The sequence below is a fragment of the Suncus etruscus genome, chromosome 9, assembly GCF_024139225.1.
Source record: "Suncus etruscus isolate mSunEtr1 chromosome 9, mSunEtr1.pri.cur, whole genome shotgun sequence".
Lineage (NCBI taxonomy): Eukaryota > Metazoa > Chordata > Mammalia > Eulipotyphla > Soricidae > Suncus > Suncus etruscus.
In genome coordinates, this window is record NC_064856.1 from 53427783 (window position 1) to 53453046 (window position 25264).

The 25264-nt window shown below is 32.5% G+C and overlaps 3 protein-coding genes across 3 annotated transcripts; 1 reads left to right on the forward strand and 2 right to left on the reverse strand.

The window, feature by feature from the left end:
* Nucleotides 1–782: 782 nt before the first annotated feature.
* LOC126018453 (olfactory receptor 51A4-like) lies at nucleotides 783–1734 on the reverse strand. The gene is given in 2 exon segments (XM_049780588.1): nucleotides 783–1632; nucleotides 1634–1734. Coding segments are annotated over 2 exon segments (951 nt in total).
* A 6713-nt stretch (nucleotides 1735–8447) lies between these two features.
* On the reverse strand, nucleotides 8448–9383 carry LOC126018454 (olfactory receptor 51A7-like). Its single transcript, XM_049780589.1, has one exon. The coding sequence runs from the start codon at nucleotides 9381–9383 to the stop codon at nucleotides 8448–8450; it is 936 nt and encodes a 311-aa protein (XP_049636546.1).
* Nucleotides 9384–23522: 14139 nt separating this feature from the next.
* On the forward strand, nucleotides 23523–24470 carry LOC126018455 (olfactory receptor 51L1-like). The gene has a single exon (XM_049780590.1). The coding sequence runs from the start codon at nucleotides 23523–23525 to the stop codon at nucleotides 24468–24470; it is 948 nt and encodes a 315-aa protein (XP_049636547.1).
* Nucleotides 24471–25264: the final 794 nt, after the last annotated feature.

A 25264-nucleotide genomic window follows, 5' to 3' on the forward strand; every position in this document is an offset into this window, starting at 1 on the left:
ACCGGGTGTGGCCCAAAAACAAAAAAAAAAAAATAAAATAAATGCCCTTTGGTAATAATGTCATCAAGCATACAACTCAAAATAATAGCATTTATTTGTATTTGAATATAAATATACACAAATTTTAAAAATGAGTATGTATTCTTATTTTCAGCATTTAAGAGTTGTTCAAATTAATGACTGAATTGTTATAAACTTTGAGGAAAACTTGTTTTTATTTATTTTCTGACCATAACCAAGAGTACTCAAAGATTACTATTAGCTCTGTGCTCAGGGATCACTTCTGACATAGCTCCATGTCTGGTGTTAGAAATCAACACATGTTCATCTGTGTGTAAAACAGATCTTATACATCATACTATCTATCTGACTTGTGTAAAAGACATTTTAGCCTTTCTTTTTCTGCTCTAGGAAAGTGATGTAAAGTATGAAAAATTATATAGATATTGATATAGTAATCTTTTTATCATAATTTTTCCTAACATATGTTCTAAGTATTGAGAAAACATCTGGTATTAATTAAATTAATATTTGTATATCTTTAAAAAATCAGAGTAGTTGAAATAATTTTCTCAAGCTCTCGGGGAAACTAAAGATACTTTAGAATCTTTACTAAAGTTTACTAAACTGAAGATACTCCTCTGATATGAAACTTCATTATCTGATTCCCTTCTTCTGTAGTTCTCTCTAACTACATACAACCAATGGCTGAACTATGATATCATGTTTTCTTCAGTTACATATACAAAATTTAGTCATAATTTATATGTATATTATCTGTCTTATTCCTTTGACCTACTTTTTTGGGGGCAAAATTTTTCCACAAGCTTTTCTCGGATTTGACGGGTCTTCACGCAGTACACGATAGGATTCATTAGGGGAGGTACCAATAGGAAAACATCAGCCATGAGAATGTGAACCATGGGAGACACACTTCTGGCAAAACGATGGAGCATTGCTGCACTCAACATGGGCACATAGAAGATAAGCACTGCACATATGTGTGAGATGCAGGTGTTGAGAGCCTTGAACTGCTCTCTGGGTGTTGCGATGCCCATTACTGTCTTTAAGATCATTATGTAAGAGAACGTAATAAACAACAAATCCAGTATGGTAGAAAGGGCGGCACAGAGTCCATAGACAACATTGACTCTGTTATCAGAGCATGCCAGCTTCATGACATCCTGGTGGAGACAGTAGGAATGTGACAGCAGGTTTTGATGACAGTATGTTAGCCTTTGCAACAGAAAGGGCAGTGGAAGAATCAAGAGAACATTTTTAGATGTTAGCAATACTCCTGTCTTGATGACTTTGGAGCTGGTTAAGATCGTGCTGTATCTCAGAGGGTTGTGGATGGCCACGTATCGATCAAATGCCATTACAGATAATACAGAAGCTTCAGTGACCGTAAAAAGGTGGATAAAAAACTCCTGGGCAAAGCAGGCAGCTGCTTTTATTTCTTGAATGTTAAATAGGAATAATCCCAATGTTGTGGGTAAAGAAGAGAGGGACAAACCTAGATCAGAAATGGAAAGCATGGAAAGGAAATAATACATGGGTTCATGGAGGCTTGGCTCTGTCTTGATAAAGAAGAGAATGGTAAAGTTACCCAGGAGAGAAAGAAGGTACAGATGAGAAAGGAATGGATATCCAGATATGACTCTTCTCCAGTCCAGGGATCCCGACAAGGAGGAATCTGAGAGCTTCAATGTTGGTGTCATTATGTAAAGGCATGACACGTGAAAAGATATTTAGCTAGCTGGTTATATCAGTGGAGTTAAAAATTCCTAAATAAAATTATACCATATTTTATTTTCTGCTATACATGTCAATCACAGATACTCAGCTATCAGAAATGTCAAATAGACTATAAAACTACTCCCTTTTTTAGGGAACAGTCAACTATAGAAATAAAGGTTCTGACTTACTTATTATACCTCTATTTGTCTCAAAGTGTGATTAATTTAATTTTACATGTTTCATGATCTTTCAGAATCATTTGACCACATACAACTATCCATGCCCAGAATTTATTAGATAATTTTCTATTTTGTGAAAATGTCATGAGCAAGATAAATTAAATATTGAAGGAAAAATTAAATCTATGGTAAATTTTAGGAGTTTCATAAATTATTTCGTAAATATTTATCTACATTTCTACAATTGGATTAATATTTGAACTCACAGAATTCATTTTAAAATCTATTGTAGAACTAATCACTGAGTTTAATGGGTAAAAGGCCCTTTACAAATATGTAGTAACATCCTTCTGACTATGTAGAACAACCATAAATCAAAAAGTCACATCAACTAATATATCCTACCTTAGTTTCTGGCTTCATTGTGACTGCTATCACAATTCATACCTCTTAGCTAATTACTCAAATTATTTCACTTTCTTATGTCGAATGTTTCTAAAAATTTTCATTCTCTTTCCTGTGCAAGAACATAGTACCATCAAAAATAATTTATTTTTTTATTTTATATTGTTCTATAATTATCTTATTATTTTTATTTTTTATTATTTATTATGGTCACACATTCACCAGTACCTAGTATCACAAGTGAAACAGTCATAATTATTTATTTATTGAATGTAATTACCCGAAGTTTAATAGTGATAAGTTCATCCATTTACAATTTCAAATTTATGCTAATCATCATCTATCATATAAATAAGATATGTGAAATTTTGTACAAAAGAATCTTTGTGATATTTGGCTTGAATTTAGTTCATATTTAGTTATTAAATATGGTAATTCTTAATAGATAAAACAGTTTCTTGGATATTTATTTCATAGAGTTCGATCTATTTTGCTGTCATGTCATTACCTTTAGAGATTTCCCCCCATGTTACTAATAAAATAAAATTTATTGATTACATTAATTATTCAGCTATATTTTTTAAGTTTTTGGTTCATTTTGCGTACACCAAACTATGCTTAGCATTTAATCCTGGCACTCCTAGCAGCACTGGGAAGATATTGTAGGATAGTGGGGGATTGAACCTGGACTGGCTATGAGCAAAGCAAGCACCGTACCCATCTTTTCTTCAGTCTTCTTTCTCTCAAATTTCCTGTCAGGGATGACTCCAAGAATCTTAAGAATTAAGGATGACTTTAAAAATATAGTAAGCATGGGAAAATTTGGCCTTCAAGAACATTAGATCTTTTAATATTTATGTGACCAGTTCTTTAATGAAATTTTTCTCTTCATCCCATCTTCTAAATGAGTGAACATACAGTACTGCCCAAAGATTTTATTAAGTATTATTGTTTGAAACTTAAGAATATATCTCAAGGGTACATAAAAAGGGCATAGATCTATCATTTTGTGAGTTTATTTATGTTCTGTAGCTACTATCTACTCCATATAATTTATTTTATAGCTGTGCTCTATATGACCAAAATTTGCTTATTTTAATAGATACTGGAATTTGTTTCACTATTATCAAAGATGTTATTTTTTAAAGATAGTAATATTGCTTTATCAGTTAAAAGTATAAGATAAACACATATTTGTTATTATAAATAATATTAACTATTAATTTATAATTAAAATATAATATATACATTGGTTATTGTAAATAATAGTAATATAATACAATGCTAAGTGGTTAAATATTGGTGTGATAATGCTTCAATATTACCCATTTTATAAATATAAAAACAAGTATTAGAGGTGTATAATACCTTTTCCAAGGCCATATTTCTGCTAGGCAGATAGAAAAGCAGAAATAATTTGATGTTTGATATGAAAAACCTTCTTAAATACACATCATTCAAAATTTCTAAAACTTCCCTTTTGGCATACTCACATGTACACATATCTTTTCTGAAAAAATGTGTAAGATTTATAACTTTATGGCTAGCTTCTGATATGTTAATATTGAAATATATCCCAAATAAATAAAATAAATAAAAAATGAAAATAAAGTTATATTAATATTTTGAAGGATTAAAATTTTACTTACTTCCTATGTAATTTAAAAAATAATCAATGTATTACTTCATCCCAAAGTCAATGATACAAAAGAGACAAAGAGTATTAATCATTTGGGGTCTTCTTTGAAAGTACTCTCATTTAAAACCCAGAGAACCTTTGGGAATACCAAAAGCATGAATTGCATAGGGAATAAGATCATACTTCATGGAAAATCTAAGAGCTTGACTCATGAAACACAAATTATAAGCTTATAATACAAACTCAAACTGAGTAAATTTAATATAAAAATATCTTGGGGACAACATTTAAGTTCAAGAAATATATAAATATTTTCTCTTGCCATATATTCTAAAAAATCATCTCATCAATATCTTATACACATTTAATTCTAATATTAAATTATAATTCTAATAATAGAATTATTAGTTGTCTTCATTCTGTTTTTGAAAATTTTTGTTTAGGTTTTTAACTTATATATTGAATTTTTCGATCCTTAATTAATTTTAAGAAGCTTTAAAAAACGTACATTTATTTTCATAGACAAAAGAGAGGAGGGCTGGAAGTCCAGCTCACTAAATGAAGCTCACCACAAAGAGTGATGAGTGTTGTTAGAGAAATAACTACATTGAGAACTATCATAACAATGTGAATGAATGAGGGAAGTAGAAATCCTGTCTAGAGCACAGGCAGGTGTGTGGTGGGGAGGAGGGAGATTCGGGACATTGGTAATGGGAATGTTGCACTGGTGAACAATCATGTTTGTAATCAAGGTGTTTAAATAAAGATATTAATTAAAAAATAAAAAAGTACATTTAAGTTAAGCCATTTTTGTATGTTTTACTTTATCATTTTACTTTTAATGTTTAATCAATAACTTCAATGAAGTTAATGATACTAAAATTAAGTTAAATTTAAATAAATTTATTATTTAATAATTAGTTATTGATGGAATTATGCTTAAACAATAACTTGTTTAGCTATATACATTTATTATATACTTAATTTGAAGTTAAATATTCTTTAGAAATATTTATGAGCAAATAAGGCATAAGTGATATTTAGCATATATAATAGCATAATTTTATAATATAATATATAGTGTAATAATATCATGTGATAATTAGAGATGGAAAATTAGGAAACAACTTTTCTTTTATTTTTTTGATAACATACAGATATGCTCAAGTATCACTCTTTTAAGGGCTCAGGTATTACTACTGTCGGTATGTCTTGGGCATTATCATATGGAGTGCTAAAAATTGAAATCAGGTCAGTTTGTGCAAGGCAAGCACGTTAGCCACTACCACTACTACCCTATATCTTCTTATTCCAATAAGAAATTTTTTATGATTTTTCACGTTCCTCTCAAGTTTTCAAACTTCTATTAATATAGGTTCCGAATTTATTTTTAATTCCTTTAGAAACTATATTTCATGATATGCAGAGTAACATTTTTACAAAATGCATATTAATTATTGATCTTTATACTAACTTAATAATGATGAATAGACATTTATAAGGTCAGGGGTCCATGAGACATGTCTTTCACACTCAAAACTCACATTAATCCCTGATACATATTGCACACAAAACACTATTTATCCTTTACTGGTGACTCCCAGTAAAGCCTGTCCTGAGCAGTAAATTTTCCAGCTTGATGGACAGATTATCCTTGGGAGTAGCAACTATGCTACCTAAACGCTACTGTGGGAATCCCTTTTACTCCCAAAAAGGATGTTTTGAGTGTAAGAAAACAAATCTATGAAAAACTAACAGAGCTGTGGTTACCTCATAAGGATGGTATGGAAGAAGTTGTGGATTTACTGTGGTGGAGAATTTTGGTACTGTGTTGGGACATGGTATGGTGATATTATACAGTTTAATATTTTGTAAACTGATTTAAACAGCTAAATATTTTATAAACATTAAAAATAAACAAAGTTTAGTTTTTAATAAACTGATTTGCTTCAATAATAAAATGACTTATTTAGATACAGAAAAATAATAATTTTCAGTTATTATCAATGAAATGAATAGTTTATAAAAATAGGTCTTTTGTTGAGTGTGCATTATTGTTTTCTGTGGATAAATTAATTTTTAATCGGTATAACATTAGTTAGTTTTAAACAATTATGTGTGCTTTACAATTTGGTGGGGAGGAGGAAAATTTGGGACATTGGTGATGGGAATGTTGCACTGGTGATGGGTGGTGTTCTTTACATGACTGAAACCCAAACACAATCATGTATGTAATAAAGTTGTTTAAATTAAAAAAAAGATAAAAAATAAATAAAATTTCACACACACACAAACAAGAATAAAGATATTAAAAGTTCAAAAAAAATAAAAGTACAATTTGTACCTTTTCAAAGTAAATGCTCTAAAAATGACAGATCAAAATGCCAGTATCTCTTTACTTCAGTTCCCTTGACTCTTTACTGTTGGATCCACTGTTTTCATTTTACTTTGGTAGCTACAGCTCTACAGTCTAAATTCCCAGGTCTGCTGTTCCTAGTTTCTTCAGCTTCCTTTCTCTGCTTCTCAATATATCCTGCATATATGAGTGACATCATCCAACTATTGTCCTATTCTTCCTGGTTCAGCTGGCTACTTCTAAATTTGAAGACTTTTAAAGCTAATAAAAACATTTTATAGCTTATGATTATTTATGATATACATGAAATTATACTATTTTTATGATTTTATAATCAAAATTTAATTTTTTAATATTCTTTGCTGCGTTAAGCAATCAAATTTTACAATAAGTCTATTGGTTCTTTAATTTATTCTTTTGATTTGTGGTCATATTTATTTTTAGCAACTTAAAATTAACTGAAATTATAAACATTAAATAAAATGAATTATAAAATATTATACTTCAGGCTCTATGAGGAGTGCACAAAGACGAAGTTAAAATTTCTTTAAGTCGGGGTCGGAAAGGTGACACAAAGCTGTAAGGTGTTTGCCTTGCTGGCGCTAGCCTAGGACGGACCATGGCGTCCTAGATTCTAGCGTCCCATATTGTCTCCCAAGCCAGGAGCGATTTCTGAGTACATAGCCAGGAATAACTCTGAGCATCACTGGGTATGTCCCCCTTCCCCCCCAAAAAACAAAATCTCTTTAAGTTGTGCATAATGATGTTGAATATTTACTCTTAAAAACCTATAATAAGGGGCCGGAGAGGTGGCAAAAGATGTAAGATGTCTGCATTTCGCGTTCTAGCCTAGGACAGACCACGGTTCGATTCCCCAGTGTCCCATATGGACCCCCAAATTTCTGAGCTCATAGCCAGGAGAAATCCCTGTGTTTTTGAGTGTGGCCCAAAAACCAAAGGAAAAAAAAAGGTATAATAATACTGTTGTTTCATAGTACATCAATAGCAAGTGAAAACCACAGAACTGCCAAAGAGCAACTAACCAATGCTATATTAAGAAATAATTAATCTATCAGCTGCAAATGACTGAATGTTTAAGTAGAGTTTAATTATCTTTGATTTTGCATTTAGTTTTTATAATTAAAACTAATTGTTTCTGGGTTTGAGCATGGCACGGCACTAGGGTTGTTTGCCTTGCACATGGCTGACCCAGGAAGGACTTGGGTTCGATGCCCGGAGTCCCATATGGTCCCCCAAGCCAGGACCGATTTCTCAGCTCATAGCCAGGAGTAATATAACCCCTGAACGTCAACGGGTATGGCCCAAAAACCAAAAAAAAAAAAAAAAAAAGTTTTTGTAGTAAATCTTGCTCTATTCAAACATGTGTTACAGTACTCTAAGACAAGGAAGGAAGATAAGAGTTCATATGAGATTGTGAATGACTAATATGTACAAACATACACTGAGAAGTGTTGGGGGGGTCTTAGGTATATGTGAATTAATATGCATGTATAAATTTTAGCATAATTAGTCTATACCACTCTTGCCTTGTTCTAACTTTACTTTTGCCCCTAACTTACCGTATTATTTTTTTACTATTTTCTGCTTTAGTGTAGAATAATACTTTGAAAGTTTTTTTTCATCCTATATACAATATTAATATTATAGTTAAAGCTGATGTGCATATATAATTATTTGCATATAGAAACAAAAATCAGAAAAGGGTTGGAAAACAATTATACACCTAACTTCTCAGCTTCTACTTTAAATATTAATAGGGCAGGAGTGATAGGAAGGGCGTTGGGCCTTTTGCCTTGCATGCGGCTCACCAGGTTTTAATCCCCAGAATCCCATATGGTCCTCAGAGTCAGACAGGAGTGATTTCTGAGCACAGAGTCAGGAGTAACTCCTGAGTGTCACCAGGTGTGGCCCAACAAAACAAACAAATAAGCAAAACAAAACAAAAAATTCTTATTGCTTACATTGTTGACTTTAAGTTGTGCCTGCTTAATTTTCTAGTATTTCTTTGTCTTCAGTCTATATTCTTTTATTTCTATGTGAATATTCTAAAATTTCTCAGAAATAAATGCAACTAGCTACCTATTGTATCAAAAATTTCCAATCAATACTATTTCTTAAAGAATTTTGCCAGGATAAGGTTTCTAATCTGTTGACTTTTTACAGAGTATACAATGGGATTCATTAGAGGTGGAGCCAGAAGGAAGATATCAGCTATTATTATCCTGATAATTGGAGAAACATTTTTGCCAAAGCGGTGAAGGACAGCCAAGGTAACTATAGGCACATAGAATATGAGTACAGCACAGATGTGAGAAATGCAAGTATTGAAGACCTTGAGACGACCTCTGTGTGAGGCAATGCCTAGAACAATTTTCAGAATCAGCATGTAAGAGACAGAAATACAACACAAGCCTATCATAGCTAGTAGAGCCACAATCATTCCGTAGATGACATTAACTTTGTTGTCAGAACAGGCCAACTTCATGACATCCTGGTGGAGGCAGTAGGAGTGGGATAGAAGGCTTTTCTGACAGAATTTTAGTCTCTTTAGAATAAAAGGGAAAGGAAAGACAAACAAAATACATAATCCTCCAAAAGCAAGTTCGATTTTAATGACTCGGTCAATGGTCAAAATTGAGGTGTATCTCAGAGGGTTGTCAATGGCTATTAAACGATCTATAGACATGATAACAAGAACTGATGACTCTATTGCTGTGAATCCATGGATAAAAAACTCTTGAGCAATGCAGGCATCAGGTGAAATAGCAGTGGCATTAAACAAAAAGATTCTCAGCATCGTTGGAAGGGAGGAGACAGACAACCCCAGATCAGAAAAGGCCAGCATGAAGAGAAAATAATACATAGGCTCATGCAGAGAAGTCTCTGTTTTTATGAAGAAAAGAATAGTGCAGTTCCCCAGGATGGCAATGAGATATGTGAAGCAAATTGGGATTGAGATCCAGTGATAAGCATACTCCATTCCTGGGATCCCAGTGAGGAAGAAAGTAGAGATTTCCATGCCAGAAGTATTAAAGACTGACATTACAGGATTATGAGAAAATAAAGATGTGCTTGTCAGAAGAATTTTCCTGCAATGACATTAAAGATTGACTTGAAAATCTGTATTTATATGGTTAGTGTGCATGTTGGCATTAAGCAAAATGCTTTACAAAAAATTCTTAGGATTAAACCAATATGTTTTATAATATATAGGAGTACCAATAGAAATGTATAGTAGAACATAAACATAAAGACAATCACAATAATTATCTCTAACAGGAATATCAAAATTTAATAAAATACCAAAATAGATATTTTATGCTATAATTACATCTAGTTACTAAAAATATTAAATTTTAACTAAAATCATTATTTCAAAAATGGGGGTATATTAGCTGTATATCCATGTGCAAGACAACAAAGTTAAAAATTTATATAACATATTATGCAAAGTTAACTCAAAATATATATAGAGAGGTGGAAAGTTAAAATCTAAGGCCTTAGAAGAAAAATAGATACTAATTGTAATGACCCTTGATCTGAATTTAGGATGTGAATTTTTAGCTATATAAACCAACAGCTGTAAGACAAATGTTTGTTTTAACAAAATTTAAAACTTATGATTTCACTATCATTAAGAAAATTAGAGTTTATTTGCAAGTCATTTATGAAATTCAAGCTTTATGAGAGGCCACTAGCTTAATTTACATATGTAGCATGTTTCTGACATGCTCACCACAGTCCCTTCTAACACAATGTGCTGTGCCAAGAGTATTCAATATGCTTCACTCTCACTCAGTTCTGTACTCAATTCCTAGAAGAAATACTCTTTTTGAGATCGACTCATAGTATTTTAAATGCACTTCCCTTTCCTACTGGGACTGGCTGAGAATATTTTATATACTTATATTCCCATTCTAAAATTATCCATACACTTTCTGGTCACCCACTTCTCAGATGTGGCTAATCTATAGAGAGCAAAAATTTCCAACCTAAATTGCCTGTCAATTTATATTAAAAGTTGCCTCCAAATGGTGATAAGGCCTCTTTCTTACTTCTCATTCTCTTTTTCTCCCTCCACTTTTAGTCTAACAAGTGTGTTGTTTCTTTAACTTTAATAAGCTTTTCTCTCATCAAAAAATCTTGTTCTTGGGGCCGGTGAGGTGGCGCTAGAGTTAAGGTGTCTGCCTTGCAAGCGCTAGCCAAGGATCAGGACTGCGGTTTGATCCCCCGGCGTCCCATATGGTCCCCCCAAGCCAGGGGCAATTTCTGAGCGCTTAGCCAGGAGTAACCCCTGAGCGTCAAACAGGTGTGGCCGAAAAAAAAACAAAAAACAAAAAAAAAACAAAAACAAAAAACAAAAACAAAAAAAAAAATCTTGTTCTTTTAGTGCATTATTTTATCACTCTTGATTTCAGTAGAACCAGGTATCCTGTTCTTCTCCTTTTTAAAAGCCAGTTGAGAAAATGCACAACCTTACTTCATTTTACAACTCTAAGGTAGTGATAACAAAAGACTCAAAATTATTATTTATTAGGTAAATAAAATCAAAGCCAATATTAGATATAGCTCCAATCATTTAGAAAAGTGAAAATTAAAAAGATCATAATAAAATTATCAATGTTATGCAGAAATTCAAATTCTCTTACTTTGCATATGACACATCAGTTGTTTATAGGTTATATATTGAAGCAAGGAAAACCTATTTGACAAAAATTTTTAAAAAAATGGTAAGTCAAATGCAAAAACAAAACAAGACAAAACAAAAAAAAAACCTCAAACCCCTTTCTCACACCATGCACAAAAGTCAAAAAAAAATTAATCAAAGACCTCTATATCAGAATTGAATTAATAGATTCTAAGGTAAATAATGGTATTTATGATATTGACTCTAGAAACATCATTCATGACTGAATCCCATTGACTACATAAATGAAAGCAAAGATCAAATTAAGAAGCTTCTATACTACAAATGAATTGATGATCAGAATAAAAAGAAACCCTTAGACTTGGTGAAAATATTTTTCTACCAGTCATGTTAAAGATTTATGAAACCTTCTAAAACTTAAAAACAAATAATTAAATAACCTCATATATATACTATATATGAATGGACAATTTGTCAAAGAAGACATACAAATGGCAAATAGGTATATGAAAAAAATGCTTTCTAGCTATCTTTAAGGAAATAAAAATGAAAGCACAATGAGATATAATCATGCCCCACTAAAACTGACACATATTGAAAAGAATAAAATCAAGTTCGAGAAATAGTTTCGTGTGTAATTCACTGTCCTGGAATATACCACATCTGGGTGTTGTACAAAAACTAAAAAAGAATAGAGTAACAACAAAGCAGGGCCTTGTACAATAGGTTAATTTATTGACCAACTTGATTTTTATTTCCAACAAAAGGAATAAACACTAAATACCAATGGGTATGGCCCAAAACCGAAAACAAAACAAATATTAAATAAAAACAAGAATCATGTTTGTAACCAAGATGTTTAAATAAATATTATTAAAAAAATAAAATTAAATAAAATAAATAACAAGAAAACTGCAATCAGCCTTAAAAAACACCATGGAAGCCTTTCAAAAGACTAAAAATGAACTTTTATAGGAAAAGGTGAAAATTTTCAGATTTGTATGGGGCTGTGTGCAGAGAGTGTCAGAGGGAAGATTTTGGGAGAGGACTGATGCAGAATGACTTCTTTCATAAGTAAGGCTAGGGTTGGAGGTGATGTGGGGAAATGGTTAGAGGCTGAAGACTGGTGGAAAGAAGCACCTTAAAGGTGCAGAGCTGGTACATTGAATGCATTGAACTTATTACTACTATAGTACTATAAATTATGGTGCCTTAATTCAAATCATTTTTAAATGTTTATCAGCTTTAGAAAACATACTGGTATTTCTAAGTAGCTTTAAACATAGAGTTGGGATAAGACTTAGGAATTCTATCCCTGGTGTATTTATCCAATAATTATAATAATATATGTTTATGAAAATGTTTCAGTCTATTTTTTCTATCAATTAGTTAATAACTAAAAGTTACATATTCATATAAAAGACTATAATTTGAGAACTAAAAGAGCAACACTACAACTTGAACAAACTTCAATAAAGTTGCAGGTACAAAGTTGGGGAAACTCTAAACTGGAACAGACATTGTCTTCAAAAAACAAATAACTTAGTTCCGGAAAGCCTTTGGGATATAAAATCAATGCCAGAAAAGTAGAAAGTCTTTAAAATGCAAAATTCCAGGACTTCTGGATCTCTTTGGCAGGAGAAGCTAGAAAAATAGATTAAAACATACTAAGGACATTCAAAGATCAAGGTCTCTTCCTTTGACTGTACTTTAATAATAATAAACTGGTTGAGAGGCAGTTTGAGAAAGCTGAATTTAAGCTAACTTGACAAAGTTAAACATTTCCTCAAATCAAAGGTCAACCATATTCACTTGTTTTACTTTATGGAGCACATTTTCATCTTGGAAATCTACCTCAGCTTTGTTGTTTTGTTTTGTTTTGTTTTTGTTTTTGGCCACACCGGTGACACGCAGGGGTTACTCCTGGCTATGCACTCTGAAATCGCTCCTGGCTTGGGGGACCATCTGGGAAGCCAGGGGATCGAACTGTGGTCATCCTGGGCCAGTGGAGTGCAAGGCAAAGAAAAGCCTTATGCTCTTCGCCACCTCTTTGGCCCCTATCTACCTCAGCTTTTTGGGGGATATATTCTTTGCTTTTTCCACTCTTGAGTGTGAAACTCCTTTCTCTCCCCTCATAAGACATGCTTACCCTACTTTATTATTTGTTTTATTTCTAAAGTTCTATTTTGCAAAAGTTAGAGATACTAGAATGGATGGCTACAAGGTAAAGCAGACTACAGATTCTTCACTCCAGCCTGTGTAGTAGGACTCCACAAGAAAGATCTGACCTGGAGCAATTTCTACTCTAGCTGTGAAAATAGCTAACAGGCCATTCTCTAAGATCATTAGCTTGAAATAGAGAGAATGACTAAGAAGCAGGCTTAGGAAGACTGACATATGATCATTCATAATATTTATTATTCTTCCTCCTACTATCTGCAAAGGAAGAAAGCAGATGCAATTTGTATATACACTGATACACATTGAATGAAAAGAGAGCCCTCAATCAATTTAGAGGGCCCACATTCAAATTATATACAAAGCCTATATACAAATCTTATATATCAAAAAAAGTTTAGATCCAAAGCTTATATACAAAGGTTATATACAAAGTTTATGAAGCAGACACTAAGAGGTAATTTACGTTGGAGGTAAATTTTAGGTCTTCATAAAACTAATGAATGAGTAAAGACAAAAATCCATGAAATATCCATAAATTAAGAAATCCTTTGTTGGGTTGAATTAAGAATACTTCATAGTAGGTAGGGCACTTGCCTTGACTATGACTGACATAGTTTTAATTCCAAGCATGGTCCCCAAAGGCCCGCTAGAAATGAGTGATATCTTAGTACAGAGCCAGAAGTATGCCTAAGCACAACCAGGAGTGAACCCTGACAAAAAAAGAAAATAAATTAATGTTAAAATAAAATAAATGTTTGGACTAAACTACCATAAATTAAAAGTATTTTCAGAAAAAGGGCATTTTTCTAAAACTATGTTATCTTTTTACTCAAGAAAAACGCTGAGATCTTCAAATATTTTTCATATATGAATTTTACCCATAGGAATGAAAAAAAAACTACCATTCTGAAATGTATTTTTCTTGTCCTTCTTGTCAACTCCTCAAAAAATGACTTAAGATGAAGATGAGAGGGGAACTATGTAATCAAGAACTATCAAGCAATTCAGAACTCCACTCAACCAATGGATTCCTTAACAGTATATGTTTCTTCTTTTGGAGATCAATCATTTTTCCCTCTGAGTTATCATCGAATTAGTATACTTCTTTAATAAATCTACTTTATCTTACTATCTGTCTCCCCAGAAAAGACAACCTGCTATGATCCAGGTGGAAGTTGAGAAGGGCCTTTCAATAACAAAGAACATAACCTTACCCAAGCTTAGTAGTACATCTCGTTGTACCTTTGGAGGTTAGGACCGGCTCCTACAGCATGACTCTAGTGGTCTTAAGTGCAGCTTGATGGCTTCCTTGTGAGGAGGGCAGCACTTTACTGTTGACACCTTGCAGGAGCTTGAACAGACTTTATTGGTCCTTACTTTCTAAGAAACACATCCCCAAATATCCACCTCCAGATTATTGGTTAAAAATCTATGAACTGCAGATATAGTTTGTCTGCTTGTCTTTATAATTACTTTGTTGTTAGTCAAGTGAAGGATTTGCACAAAAGTTTAAACCTAATAAGAAGCTTGTTCTATTTAGACCAACTAATGCTCTGGAACTCCCACTGTAGTTATTGTTTTCTCACTAATGCCCACTTCAGAGTTAGTGATCTTATTTACCTGTATCTTAAAACAATGTATACTAACAAGGACAGGATCTTCACTCAGGAAACACTACAATAAAAGGACTGAGTATCTAGTGGTTTTGAGTACTTACGTGTTCAGCTCAAAATTCTAACTTAACACTTAATCAAATGCTATCATTTGGCAAGACTTGCTAGATTTCTACAAAGTATTTATAGAACTGTTGGAATCTCTCCAAATCACTTTGAGAGATTACATGTCTGTTTCTTTCTGGATCTGGTGTAAGTGATTGTTGTGAATATTAAGAAACTTACCAAAAGGTGGGTAAGTTCTTGGAAATAGAGGGGAATTGGAGGTGACATGCAGTCACCAAAAATTTACTGTTATTATGGTAAAATAAGTATTTTGATCTGCAAGAATTAGTCCAACCTATCTGATGACCTATTTGTTGAAACTACTTGGAATATTCTAACACAACAGACTGTAAAAATAGTGAAGAAAATTCCCTATAGAAAAATTCCCCTAAAGTAAACTGGAGTTTGAGAATCATTAATCCTCTATAACTGGAAAGAATTAGTTCTCAGAGGAAAACATTGTTTAAGATCAAACTGCTTCTTTGAAATAATTATTTCATTCTCTTTCATTATGAATGACATGCACATAATCTCAGAGTAAAGCTTCAATATTTTATATCTATGACTTTATATCGCTTCTTCACTAAATTTTATTTGCTTAAATTTATAGACGTTTTCCTGCAAACATGGACAATTTTGAAAAATTAAATTCCACTTAGTGTCTTCAATAATGCTGTTTTTAGCAGTAGATGAACATCAAAGTTTACTATAGAATAGACTTTTGGGAGGTCAAATACATATTTCTGAATCTACTGCACAATTTTTAGCTGGCATTTTTTGTATAGTCTTGCTATTTTATGTTATTTTATGTGTATAGTTTCTCATGGTTTTTGAAGTACACCAATAAGAGAGTGGAGGGGTATCAATAAGTCATTGAAAAGTAATACAACTATTATGTGATTCAAAGAAATTACTCTGTCACTTCCTAAAAGAAAAAATACAGATGCCCAAAAGGCACATGAAAATGCTCCACATCACTAATCAGGGAGATGCAAATTAAAAAACCAATGAGGTACCATCTTAACCCACAGAAACTGGCACATATCACAAAGAACAAGAACAATCAGTATTAATGGAGATGTGGTGAGAAAGGAACTCTCCTTTACTGCTGGTGAGAATGCCATCTAGTTTGGCCTTTCTGGAAAACAATATAGATATTACTCAAAAACTGAAAATTGATATTCCATATGATCCATTAATACAACTCCTAGGGATATTCCCTATAAACACAAAAACACTCAAAAATGCCCTCTGCATGCCTGTGTTCATTGCAGCTCTATTTACAATAGCCAGAATCTGAAAACAACCCAGATGCCTGACAACAGATGAGTGGCTAAAGAAACTGTAGTACATATACACAATGGAAAACTAGGTAGCTTTCAGGGAAATGAAGTCATGAAATTTTCCTATACATGGATAGACATGGAAACTATTTAGTGAAATGAGTAAAATGAGTCAGAGGGAGATAGATACAGGATATTCTCACTCATATATGGGATTAAAAAAAATAAAAGACAGTATAGTAATAATAAGGGAAAATTTTGATGTTTCAAAGGACCAGACCATGATATGAAGCTTATCATAAAAATTGTTGAGTGCAGGGCTGGAGTGATAGCACAGAGATAAGACATTTGCCTTGCACGTGACTGACCCAGGAAGGACCATGGTTCAATCCCCGACCTCCCATATGGTACCCCAAGCCAGGAGCAATTTCTGAGTGCATAGCCAGGATTAACCTTTGAGCATCACCGGGTGTTGTCCCTCCCCCCAAAAAAATCTTTGAGTGCAGTTAGAAAAATAACTACACCAACAACTATCATGACAATGGTAGTGAATGAGAGAAATCGAATGACAGGTAGTGGATGGGAGAGGAGGAAGATGGGGCCATTGCTGGCAGGAAGGATGTACTGGTAAAGGGGGTGCAATTTTTTATGACTGAAACCAACTACAGACATTTTTATAACCATAGTGATTAAATAAACACAAATAAAAAATAAAAATAATTAAAAATTTTTTCTTAAACTATTTTTAGCTAATAATCTTTCTTTTAATATATCCTTATTTAAGCACCATGATTACAAGCATATTTGTAGTTGGGTTTCAGTCATAAACAGAATATCCCCCTTCACCAGTGCAACATTTCTGTTTTAGTAAAGTAAAATTGAATATTTCAAAATTTTAACTGATTTCATTGCATCTTAAGTTTAGAATCTCTGATGATGTTTGTTTATTTTTATATTTGTATTGTAAAAAAGTGTGATTAGAAAAATTAGTAATGCAACCAGTGCTTTTAACATGTAAGTCAAATTAGAAAACAATAGTCATTTAATATGATAGGATCAGTCTTTTTTTTTTTTTTTTTTTTTTTTGGTTCTTGGGCCACACCCGTTTGACACTCAGGGGTTACTCCTGGCTATGTGCTCAGAAATCGCCCCTGGCTTGGGGGGCCCATATGGGACGCCGGGGGATCGAACCGTGGTCTGTCCTACGCTAGCGCTTGCAAGGCAGACACCTTACCTCCAGCGCCACCTACCCGGCCCCAGGATCAGTCTTTTTTGAAGAATTTATTTAACTTTATAGATTCAGTGTTGACAGTCTCTTCATTGTAACTTTATTTTGTAGGACTCAACCCATAGAATTGGAAAGTGAAATCTCTTTGACAGTAAGCTAGGATATTGACATGTTTGGAAAAATCTGATAAGAAACTATCATGCAAGTGTGTACAAACCTGAGAGAATGATTTATTAAAGAAAATATCTTGATTATAGCTCCAATTTTAAATGTCTATCCTGAGATTCTTTATGGAAACTCCCAACATGACAAATTAAAAACATTAAATTGAACAAATAAGCACCATTGTTTTGCCCATGTACAACGTAGACAAAATTGAATGAGGATTACCTTATTCCATGATCAGTCACACAATCGTAATGTGCTTTACAACAAACCCACAGAGAACTTCATATTTCATAGCAAAAAAAACTGAAATCTTCAAAGTATTCCTTCTTACAGTAGACACAAAGCAAAGCCATCATCACTTAACATTTTTATTCAATATAGTTTGTAATTTCTTGCAACAGAAATATAGCAAAAATAAATCAAATATATGTCAATATGAAAATAGGAGTTTAACTGTTACTGATAGTAAATTATATAATAGTTATCATAAAAATTCTAAAGAATCTATTAAAAATAAAAGCCTAAAAATAATAAACTAAAACAGCAATGTAACTGACTACAAAATCAATACACTGGAACTAAGCAATAATATAAGAGTCCAGGTATTTGCCTTGCATGTGACAAACCGAAGTCATTTCATGTTCCCTTGAATATCACTAAGAGTAATTTCTGAGCACAGAGTCAGAAGTAAGCTCCTAGCATTACCAGTTCTGACACCAAAACAACAAATTAATCAAAACGTAAATATCTTCTGTATTTTATACACAAATAATATAAAATAAATAGTACAAGTATGCATAAAATAGTATGCAAAATACAAGATATCTAGGAATCAACTTAGGATATGAAAGACATACAAAAATTGTATCTCGGGGTGGGTAAAAAAATAGTATCTTGATCTTGAAAGTAAAAGAGGAGGACACTAGAAAATGTAAAAATTTGTTATGAAGAAATAAAGTAATTCCCTAGGACCGGAGCGATAGCGCAGCAATAGGGCATTTGCCTTGTATGCGGCTGACCCAGGACAGACCTGGGTTGGATCCTGTTTTGTTCCATATGGACCCCAAGTCAGGAGTGATTTCTGAGCGTCCAGCCTGGAGTAACTGCTGAGTGCTGCCAGGTGTGGCCCCAAAACAAACAAACCGACAAACAAAACAACTACAACAAAAGAGAAATAAAGTAATTCCCAAGTAAAAATTTTGAATGGAGACACAAACTATCAAAATGAATGAGTACACTAAAAACAGTATGTACTAAGAGAAAAGTTTATTTCGATTCAAATTTATATGAGAAAACAAGAAAAGGTGGAGACAGTATTATCATATTTTAGGAAACTAAAAAAATAATAAGTGAATCCCAAATTAATAGAAGAAAGGAGATTTAAAAATACACCATGAGTGAGAGAGATAGTATAAGGATCAAGGTACTTGTCTATCACCTTCACTTCACATACTCCACTGTATATCAGAAGTGACTCCTGAGCAAAGAGTCAAGAAAGATAACTGTGAGCACTACCTAGTGTGGTTCAAGCTACCACCTAAAACAATCTGGCAATAAATGCAAATGATCAATAAAATTAAGTGCTATTCCTTTTCGACAATAAATAATAGCAAACTCTTAACTATACTCACAAAGAGAAACTAGAGAAAACCCTAATAATAGGATAATAATAGGATAATAAATTAAAGGAAAAATGTTATAACAGGCATCTTAAAAATACAAAAGATTACAGATGATGATATTCATTATATTAGAAAAATATAAGTGACCAGTTGACATTCCCACCAGCAATGAACTTGGACCCCTCTTTGTCCACAGATCGTGAAAATGGTTTCTTTAATTAGTGTCAGTCTTACTGTGTGAAATGATATTCAATTTTTGTTTTGATTTGCATTTTCCATCTGATGGTCATTTAGGGCAATTTTATATGCCTTTTATATTTTTTCTTTGATTAAGTTTCTATTTATCTTTTCTCCCCAATTTTTTTGTTTGTTTGTTTGTTACTTTATATGTAGGCAATGTCATGTATATACACAACACCATATATGCCCCATTTGTAAGCTAGGAATAATTTCTGAGTAGGAATATCCCCTCTGTACATCTTTATGTGGACTCCAAACCAAAATTAAATTAAATTTAAAATAAGGCAAAATTGCAACAAAGTCTAAACCTATGTAGTAAACCAATAAATAGAAAAAAATGTATGATTTCAAATAAGATAGAAGGAAGACTGCCAAACTAAGGGAAATGTTATTGGTGAAAAAAGAGGTGCAGAGACAACACAGGCTCTTAATTAAAAATAAAGTAGGGGCCAGAGCACTGGCATAGAAGTAGGGCATTTGCCTTGCATGAGGCTGACCTAAGCAGACCACAGTTTGATACCCCTGCATCCCATATGGCCCCCCGAGCCAGGAGCGATTTCTGAGCACAGAGCCAGGAATAACCCCTGAGCGTCACTGAGTGTGAGCCAAAAACCAAAAAAATAAATAAAATAAAAATAATCAGAGGGCTTTTTTCCCAAGAAAAATAACTGCTTATTAGTGATTATCAAACATTGACAATTTGATAATGATGTTCAATGACAATATCATAGATATCCGGTGAAAAACCTTGTTTAGTTATTAATAAACACCTTACAACATGTCTATTTCTACATTTAATTAGCATAATTTTATAAGGATGTACTTATAAAGCTAATATTTTAGTTTTCTCTGTTAGAGTTTTTAGAATAAATTTAGTCCCATAAACTTATTTGGTAAGAGTATTATATTTGAAACAAAGAATTGTAATTCTTCGTAATTTATAACATAGATAAAGTCATATTTCTGCAATTCTGTGATTTATAATCATATGTCTTGGCATAACCTTTTTTAAAGTAATTTATATTAATTTCATCTCTGGGGATCCAGGAGAGTCTCTTACTAGGTCCCAATTTTAAACTCCAGGATACCAAGATCATTTATATAGGTGAAATAAATAGACATGCAGGCAAAGGTTCTGCATTCTTGAGGTGCTTAAAGAATCAAAATTGTAACAACTGTATTTAAAAAGTCTACGTTTGAGCTTCAAGGAATGGTGGAAATTCTTTTAGGTAAGAACACAGAACAGAATTGATAAAGATATTTATAAGGCAATTTAAATGGCATGGAGAGAGAAATAAATAAAAATGAAAGTGCTTACAAATGAAGGAACATTTAGTTAGAGAAAGTGAAAATTCATCATCACATATGAAATGGGATATTTTTAAAATAAACACTTAAATTGATGTACTTGGGCTATATATTAATTTAAAGTCTGTTTATTTTTAATTTAAAAATAAATACATTTCAGCATAGATTGTGTTAAGATACAAGCACTAGGAATAAAAATTCTTGGAAGCACAGTGTGTATTTGTGCAGAAAGACAATGGGATCATATTCTTGTAACCAATGTTGAAATTTATGATATATTGTAATTATGACTTCATTCTTTTTCTCAATTTTACTATAGCCTTCACAATGGAAGACAGTTTTTGAGGAGTACAGGTAAGACAGGTAAGAGGCAAATAAATGATCATTTTTCTGCATTTTTTGTTGTTGTTTTGAGCTCATACTCAGCTGTTCTCAGAACTTACTCCTAGCTGTGTGTGTGTGTGCTCAGGAATCACTTCTGATGAAACTTAGGATATGATATGTGATGGGGGACCTAATATGCATCATGTCAGATCATGCCAGATAAATATCTAACCCACTCAAAGAACTCTCTTATCCATAAATGGTCTTCTTAATCCTCAGCAATTATATTTTATTATATAGTAGATGAGTCTTTCCTGAGTCTTTTTTATGCTTTTATTCTTTGAAAAGTATTTTCAGTAGTCCCATAATTTTTCCATTTATTTACATCACTATGACTAAATATATTAAAATAAAGAACTTTTAAAAATAATCACTAATAATATAAGGATATATTAAAAAACTAATAGAGGAAGGACAGCAATAAAGTTTCTCATAAAAAGAGAGAAACATGACATATAGGGCATTAAGAGAGGGTATAAATAGGAATATTATTGCCTATCTAAAATTTAAAATATAGACAGGTTTACAGCTGAATTTTTCTAAACATTATAATATACACTTTGAGGATTTACAATAATGAGAAAGATTTGTGAAAAAATAGATCACTTTACCATCTTATGAGTTCTTTGTTAGCCAATACAAATTTGATTAGAAGTTTAGAAGAATTGAAGACAATTCTTTAGAATAGAAGAATATGTTGAAAAGAATTTCTTCCCACCACAAACCTAACTACAAAAATGTTTGCAATCATGGTGCTTAAAATATTATTAAAAAATAAAAAATGTAAAATAAAAGAACTGAAATTAAAAAAATAATTTCTTGAAAAGGGGTCAATTATTTTTATTGTGATCACAATATAAATTGCACATGAACAGAAAAGTTAATGTTAATGTCTAGAGTGTTATGTTAATGTCTAGATGAGATGAGTATTAGAATAGAAATTAGAACAGAAATTTTTGAGTGGGAAATAGTAATAAAAATATCAGCTAAGAACTTTATTCATTTTAAGTACTTTACCATTTTTCTTGATGACATAGGAAAATTTAGTGTTATGGACAAGAATTCATTTTGGTATACAAGAATATAGTGAATGGATGATTGCTTTATTTAAGCACCAGATATATTTCCACTTAAACCCTGGAGGATAGAAATGAGTAAAGGAAGGTGTATCTGAGGCTCAGAAAATCTAAGATATCTGTACTTAATATTGGTTCTTTTAATTTGTTATTGGTTTGGAATTGCTGGTGCTCAGGGTTTACTCCTGGCTCTGCATTCAGGAATCACTTTGGGTGGGTCCATGGGACCATATAGGATGCTGCAGATGGAACCCAGGTTGGCTGCATTTAATGAAAGCACCCTACAAATTCTACTATCTTTCTGGCCCATGCTACTGAATACTTGCATACTGCTGATCTAAAACGGACTGTGTTCCATATGGTCCCCCAAGCCAGGAGCAATTTCTGAGCGCAAGGCAAGGAGTAACCCCTGAGTGTCACTGAGTATGGCCCAAAAATCAAACAGAGAAAAATAAATAAAAGTAGGTACAGATGGGTCATAAAATTAGTAAGTAATCCAAAATTTGAACTAAAAAATTTTAAGGTACTTAGCATTAAGAAAAAATGAATTTAAAGCCAAATATTATATTACTAATTAATTGTGATTTCAAATTTATTACATTTAATATATGTTTGATTTAATAGATTCTTTTATTTTATTTTTTATTTCTGTGGGAAGTTAAGTAAATAGAAAAGTATTAAATATTTACTTTTAAACCTTATATTTTAGTTGAAGAGCAGTTACTTTATAAATAATAAAACTATATGTAATTAGGCTGGGATTATAGCTTTCATTCTTTCTAATATTCATTTTTCATATAGTGGGATGTTTGTCATAAGTTATTGCATATTTAAATTGCTAATACTTTAAAGTATAAAATAAAGAGAAACACAAAGGTAAATTATATAGAGACCAATTCAGTTGTCACAAATGGAAATACAGCTCTAAACAATAAATGATTGACTCAAGAATATTTCCCACCTGGAATGTACACAAATCTGTTTCAATTTATTCTGATTAACCTGTTTTCTTAGTAGCTATAATGCATAATGAGGTTTCTTTCTCTAATTTTTTGCAGATTATTTTTTTTCAGTGGTCTAGATGAAAATCCACCAAACTTTTTGGGAAGACGAGCATATATGAGCGATCCACATTTTGCTTGAATTTTCTGTTCATACTAGTGATAAAGTTCTTACAGAACTTAAGAGACATTTTTTTCTCTTCTTTCTATGGTTAAAAGCAGTACATATAGTATCATGATTGCATTGCTTATGATAATGAGCATTTGCTTTAAGGTGTGAAACATGAAAGGTACAAAACATATCTCACTGTTAGGGATTACAATTATGGTCTGGATGAATAACAGTGATACTACGGAGCCCTTATTCATCCTGAAAGGATTTCCTGGACTGGAGCATATTCATTCTTGGCTCTCAATACCATTTTGTTTTGCATATTTGATAGCATTTATTGGTAATGTCACCATTCTCTCTGTTGTCTGGATTGAGCCCTCACTCCACCAGCCCATGTATTATTTTCTGTCTATCTTGGCACTAACTGACCTTGGTATGTCCCTATCCACACTTCCTACCATGCTTTCAGTATTGTGGTCTGATGCTCGGGAAATCCACGCAAATGCCTGCTATACTCAGCTCTTCTTCATACACACATTCACTTTCTTAGAGTCATCAGTTCTGTTAGCCATGGCCTTTGATCGTTTTGTTGCTATCTGCCGCCCCCTGCACTACAACACTATCCTTACTAACAGAGTCATTTGCAAGATTGGTTTGGCCTGTCTTCTAAGAAGTATGGGAGTTGTTCTGCCTACTCCTTTGCTACTGAGACGCTATCACTACTGCCATGTTAATAACCTTTCTCATGCCTTCTGTTTGCACCAGGATGTTCTAAAATTATCCTGCTCAGATGCCAGGGTCAATAGTGTTTATGGACTGTGTATAGTTATTGTCACACTGGGTGTGGATTCGGTCTTCATACTGCTTTCTTATGTCTTGATTCTGAATGCTGTGCTTGGCATTGCATCTCGTGAGGAGAGGCAAAAGGCACTAAACACATGTGTATCACACATTTGTGTGGTGCTCATTTTCTTTGTGCCTGTTATTGGGGTGTCAATGGTTCATCGCTTTGGAAAGCATCTGTCCCCAATAGTTCATATCCTCATGGCTGACATTTACCTGCTTCTTCCTCCAGTCCTTAACCCTATTGTTTACAGTGTCAGAACAAAACAAATTCGTCAAGGGATTCTTCGAAGTTTTGGACTGGGAAGAAGGTCTTAAATAATTTCTGTTTTGCAGCTTTTCCCACTGGAAACTCTTCCCAACGGAATATTCAACTATTTTTGTATAGGCAAAGTAAAATACTAGATGCTTGATTGCCAGCTGAATTTATAATTCCTAGATATGTTGTATAATTTGGTCAGAAACCCAAAGGTCAATATGAGACAAAACTAACACAATGTGAAAATATAATTTTATTTCTTAAAAGTATACATTACTTTTCATTTGAATAATAGAAAGAACAGTAAAATTTTAATGACATGTTTATATAATTTCTCTATGCTTCTACATATTCTAAAACTCAAAACCAAGCTTATTTTTTCTCTCACAAGTGATTTTTCCATGAATTTTATGCCAAAATTACTTCCTATGAAATTAGCTTCTATTTTATGGACAGTTTTGCATTGAATTTTGACAAAAATTTGGCTTTGATTACTACCATTCCATGGACTTCCATTGCTGGAGAGTGATATATCATTTCTTTTTCACCACTAATGATCTGTCAGCTTTTAAGCTTATGAATAAATACTGAGAATCACACATGGAAATCACTCAGGAAAATCATTGATAATGGTTTTCTAAGCACGTGGGCAAATAGACAGATTCTTATTTTAGGATCAAACATTGAATTATTTCAGTCTATGAATGAGTTGTGTTTTCTAAAATAACCACTTATTTTTTAGTATTATCTCCTTCCTTTCTACTTGTATTTGTGATTATAAACTATCAGAACATATTTTAGTTTAGTTATTTCTCATATATTTCCTATGATAACATAATTTCTCTTAGTCTAC

Coding starts and splice junctions, on each gene's coding strand:
- LOC126018454 (XM_049780589.1), bottom strand. CDS start 9,383: ATGTCAGTCTTTAATACTTCTGGCATGGAAATCTCTACTTTCTTCCTC.
- LOC126018455 (XM_049780590.1), top strand. CDS start 23,523: ATGGTCTGGATGAATAACAGTGATACTACGGAGCCCTTATTCATCCTG.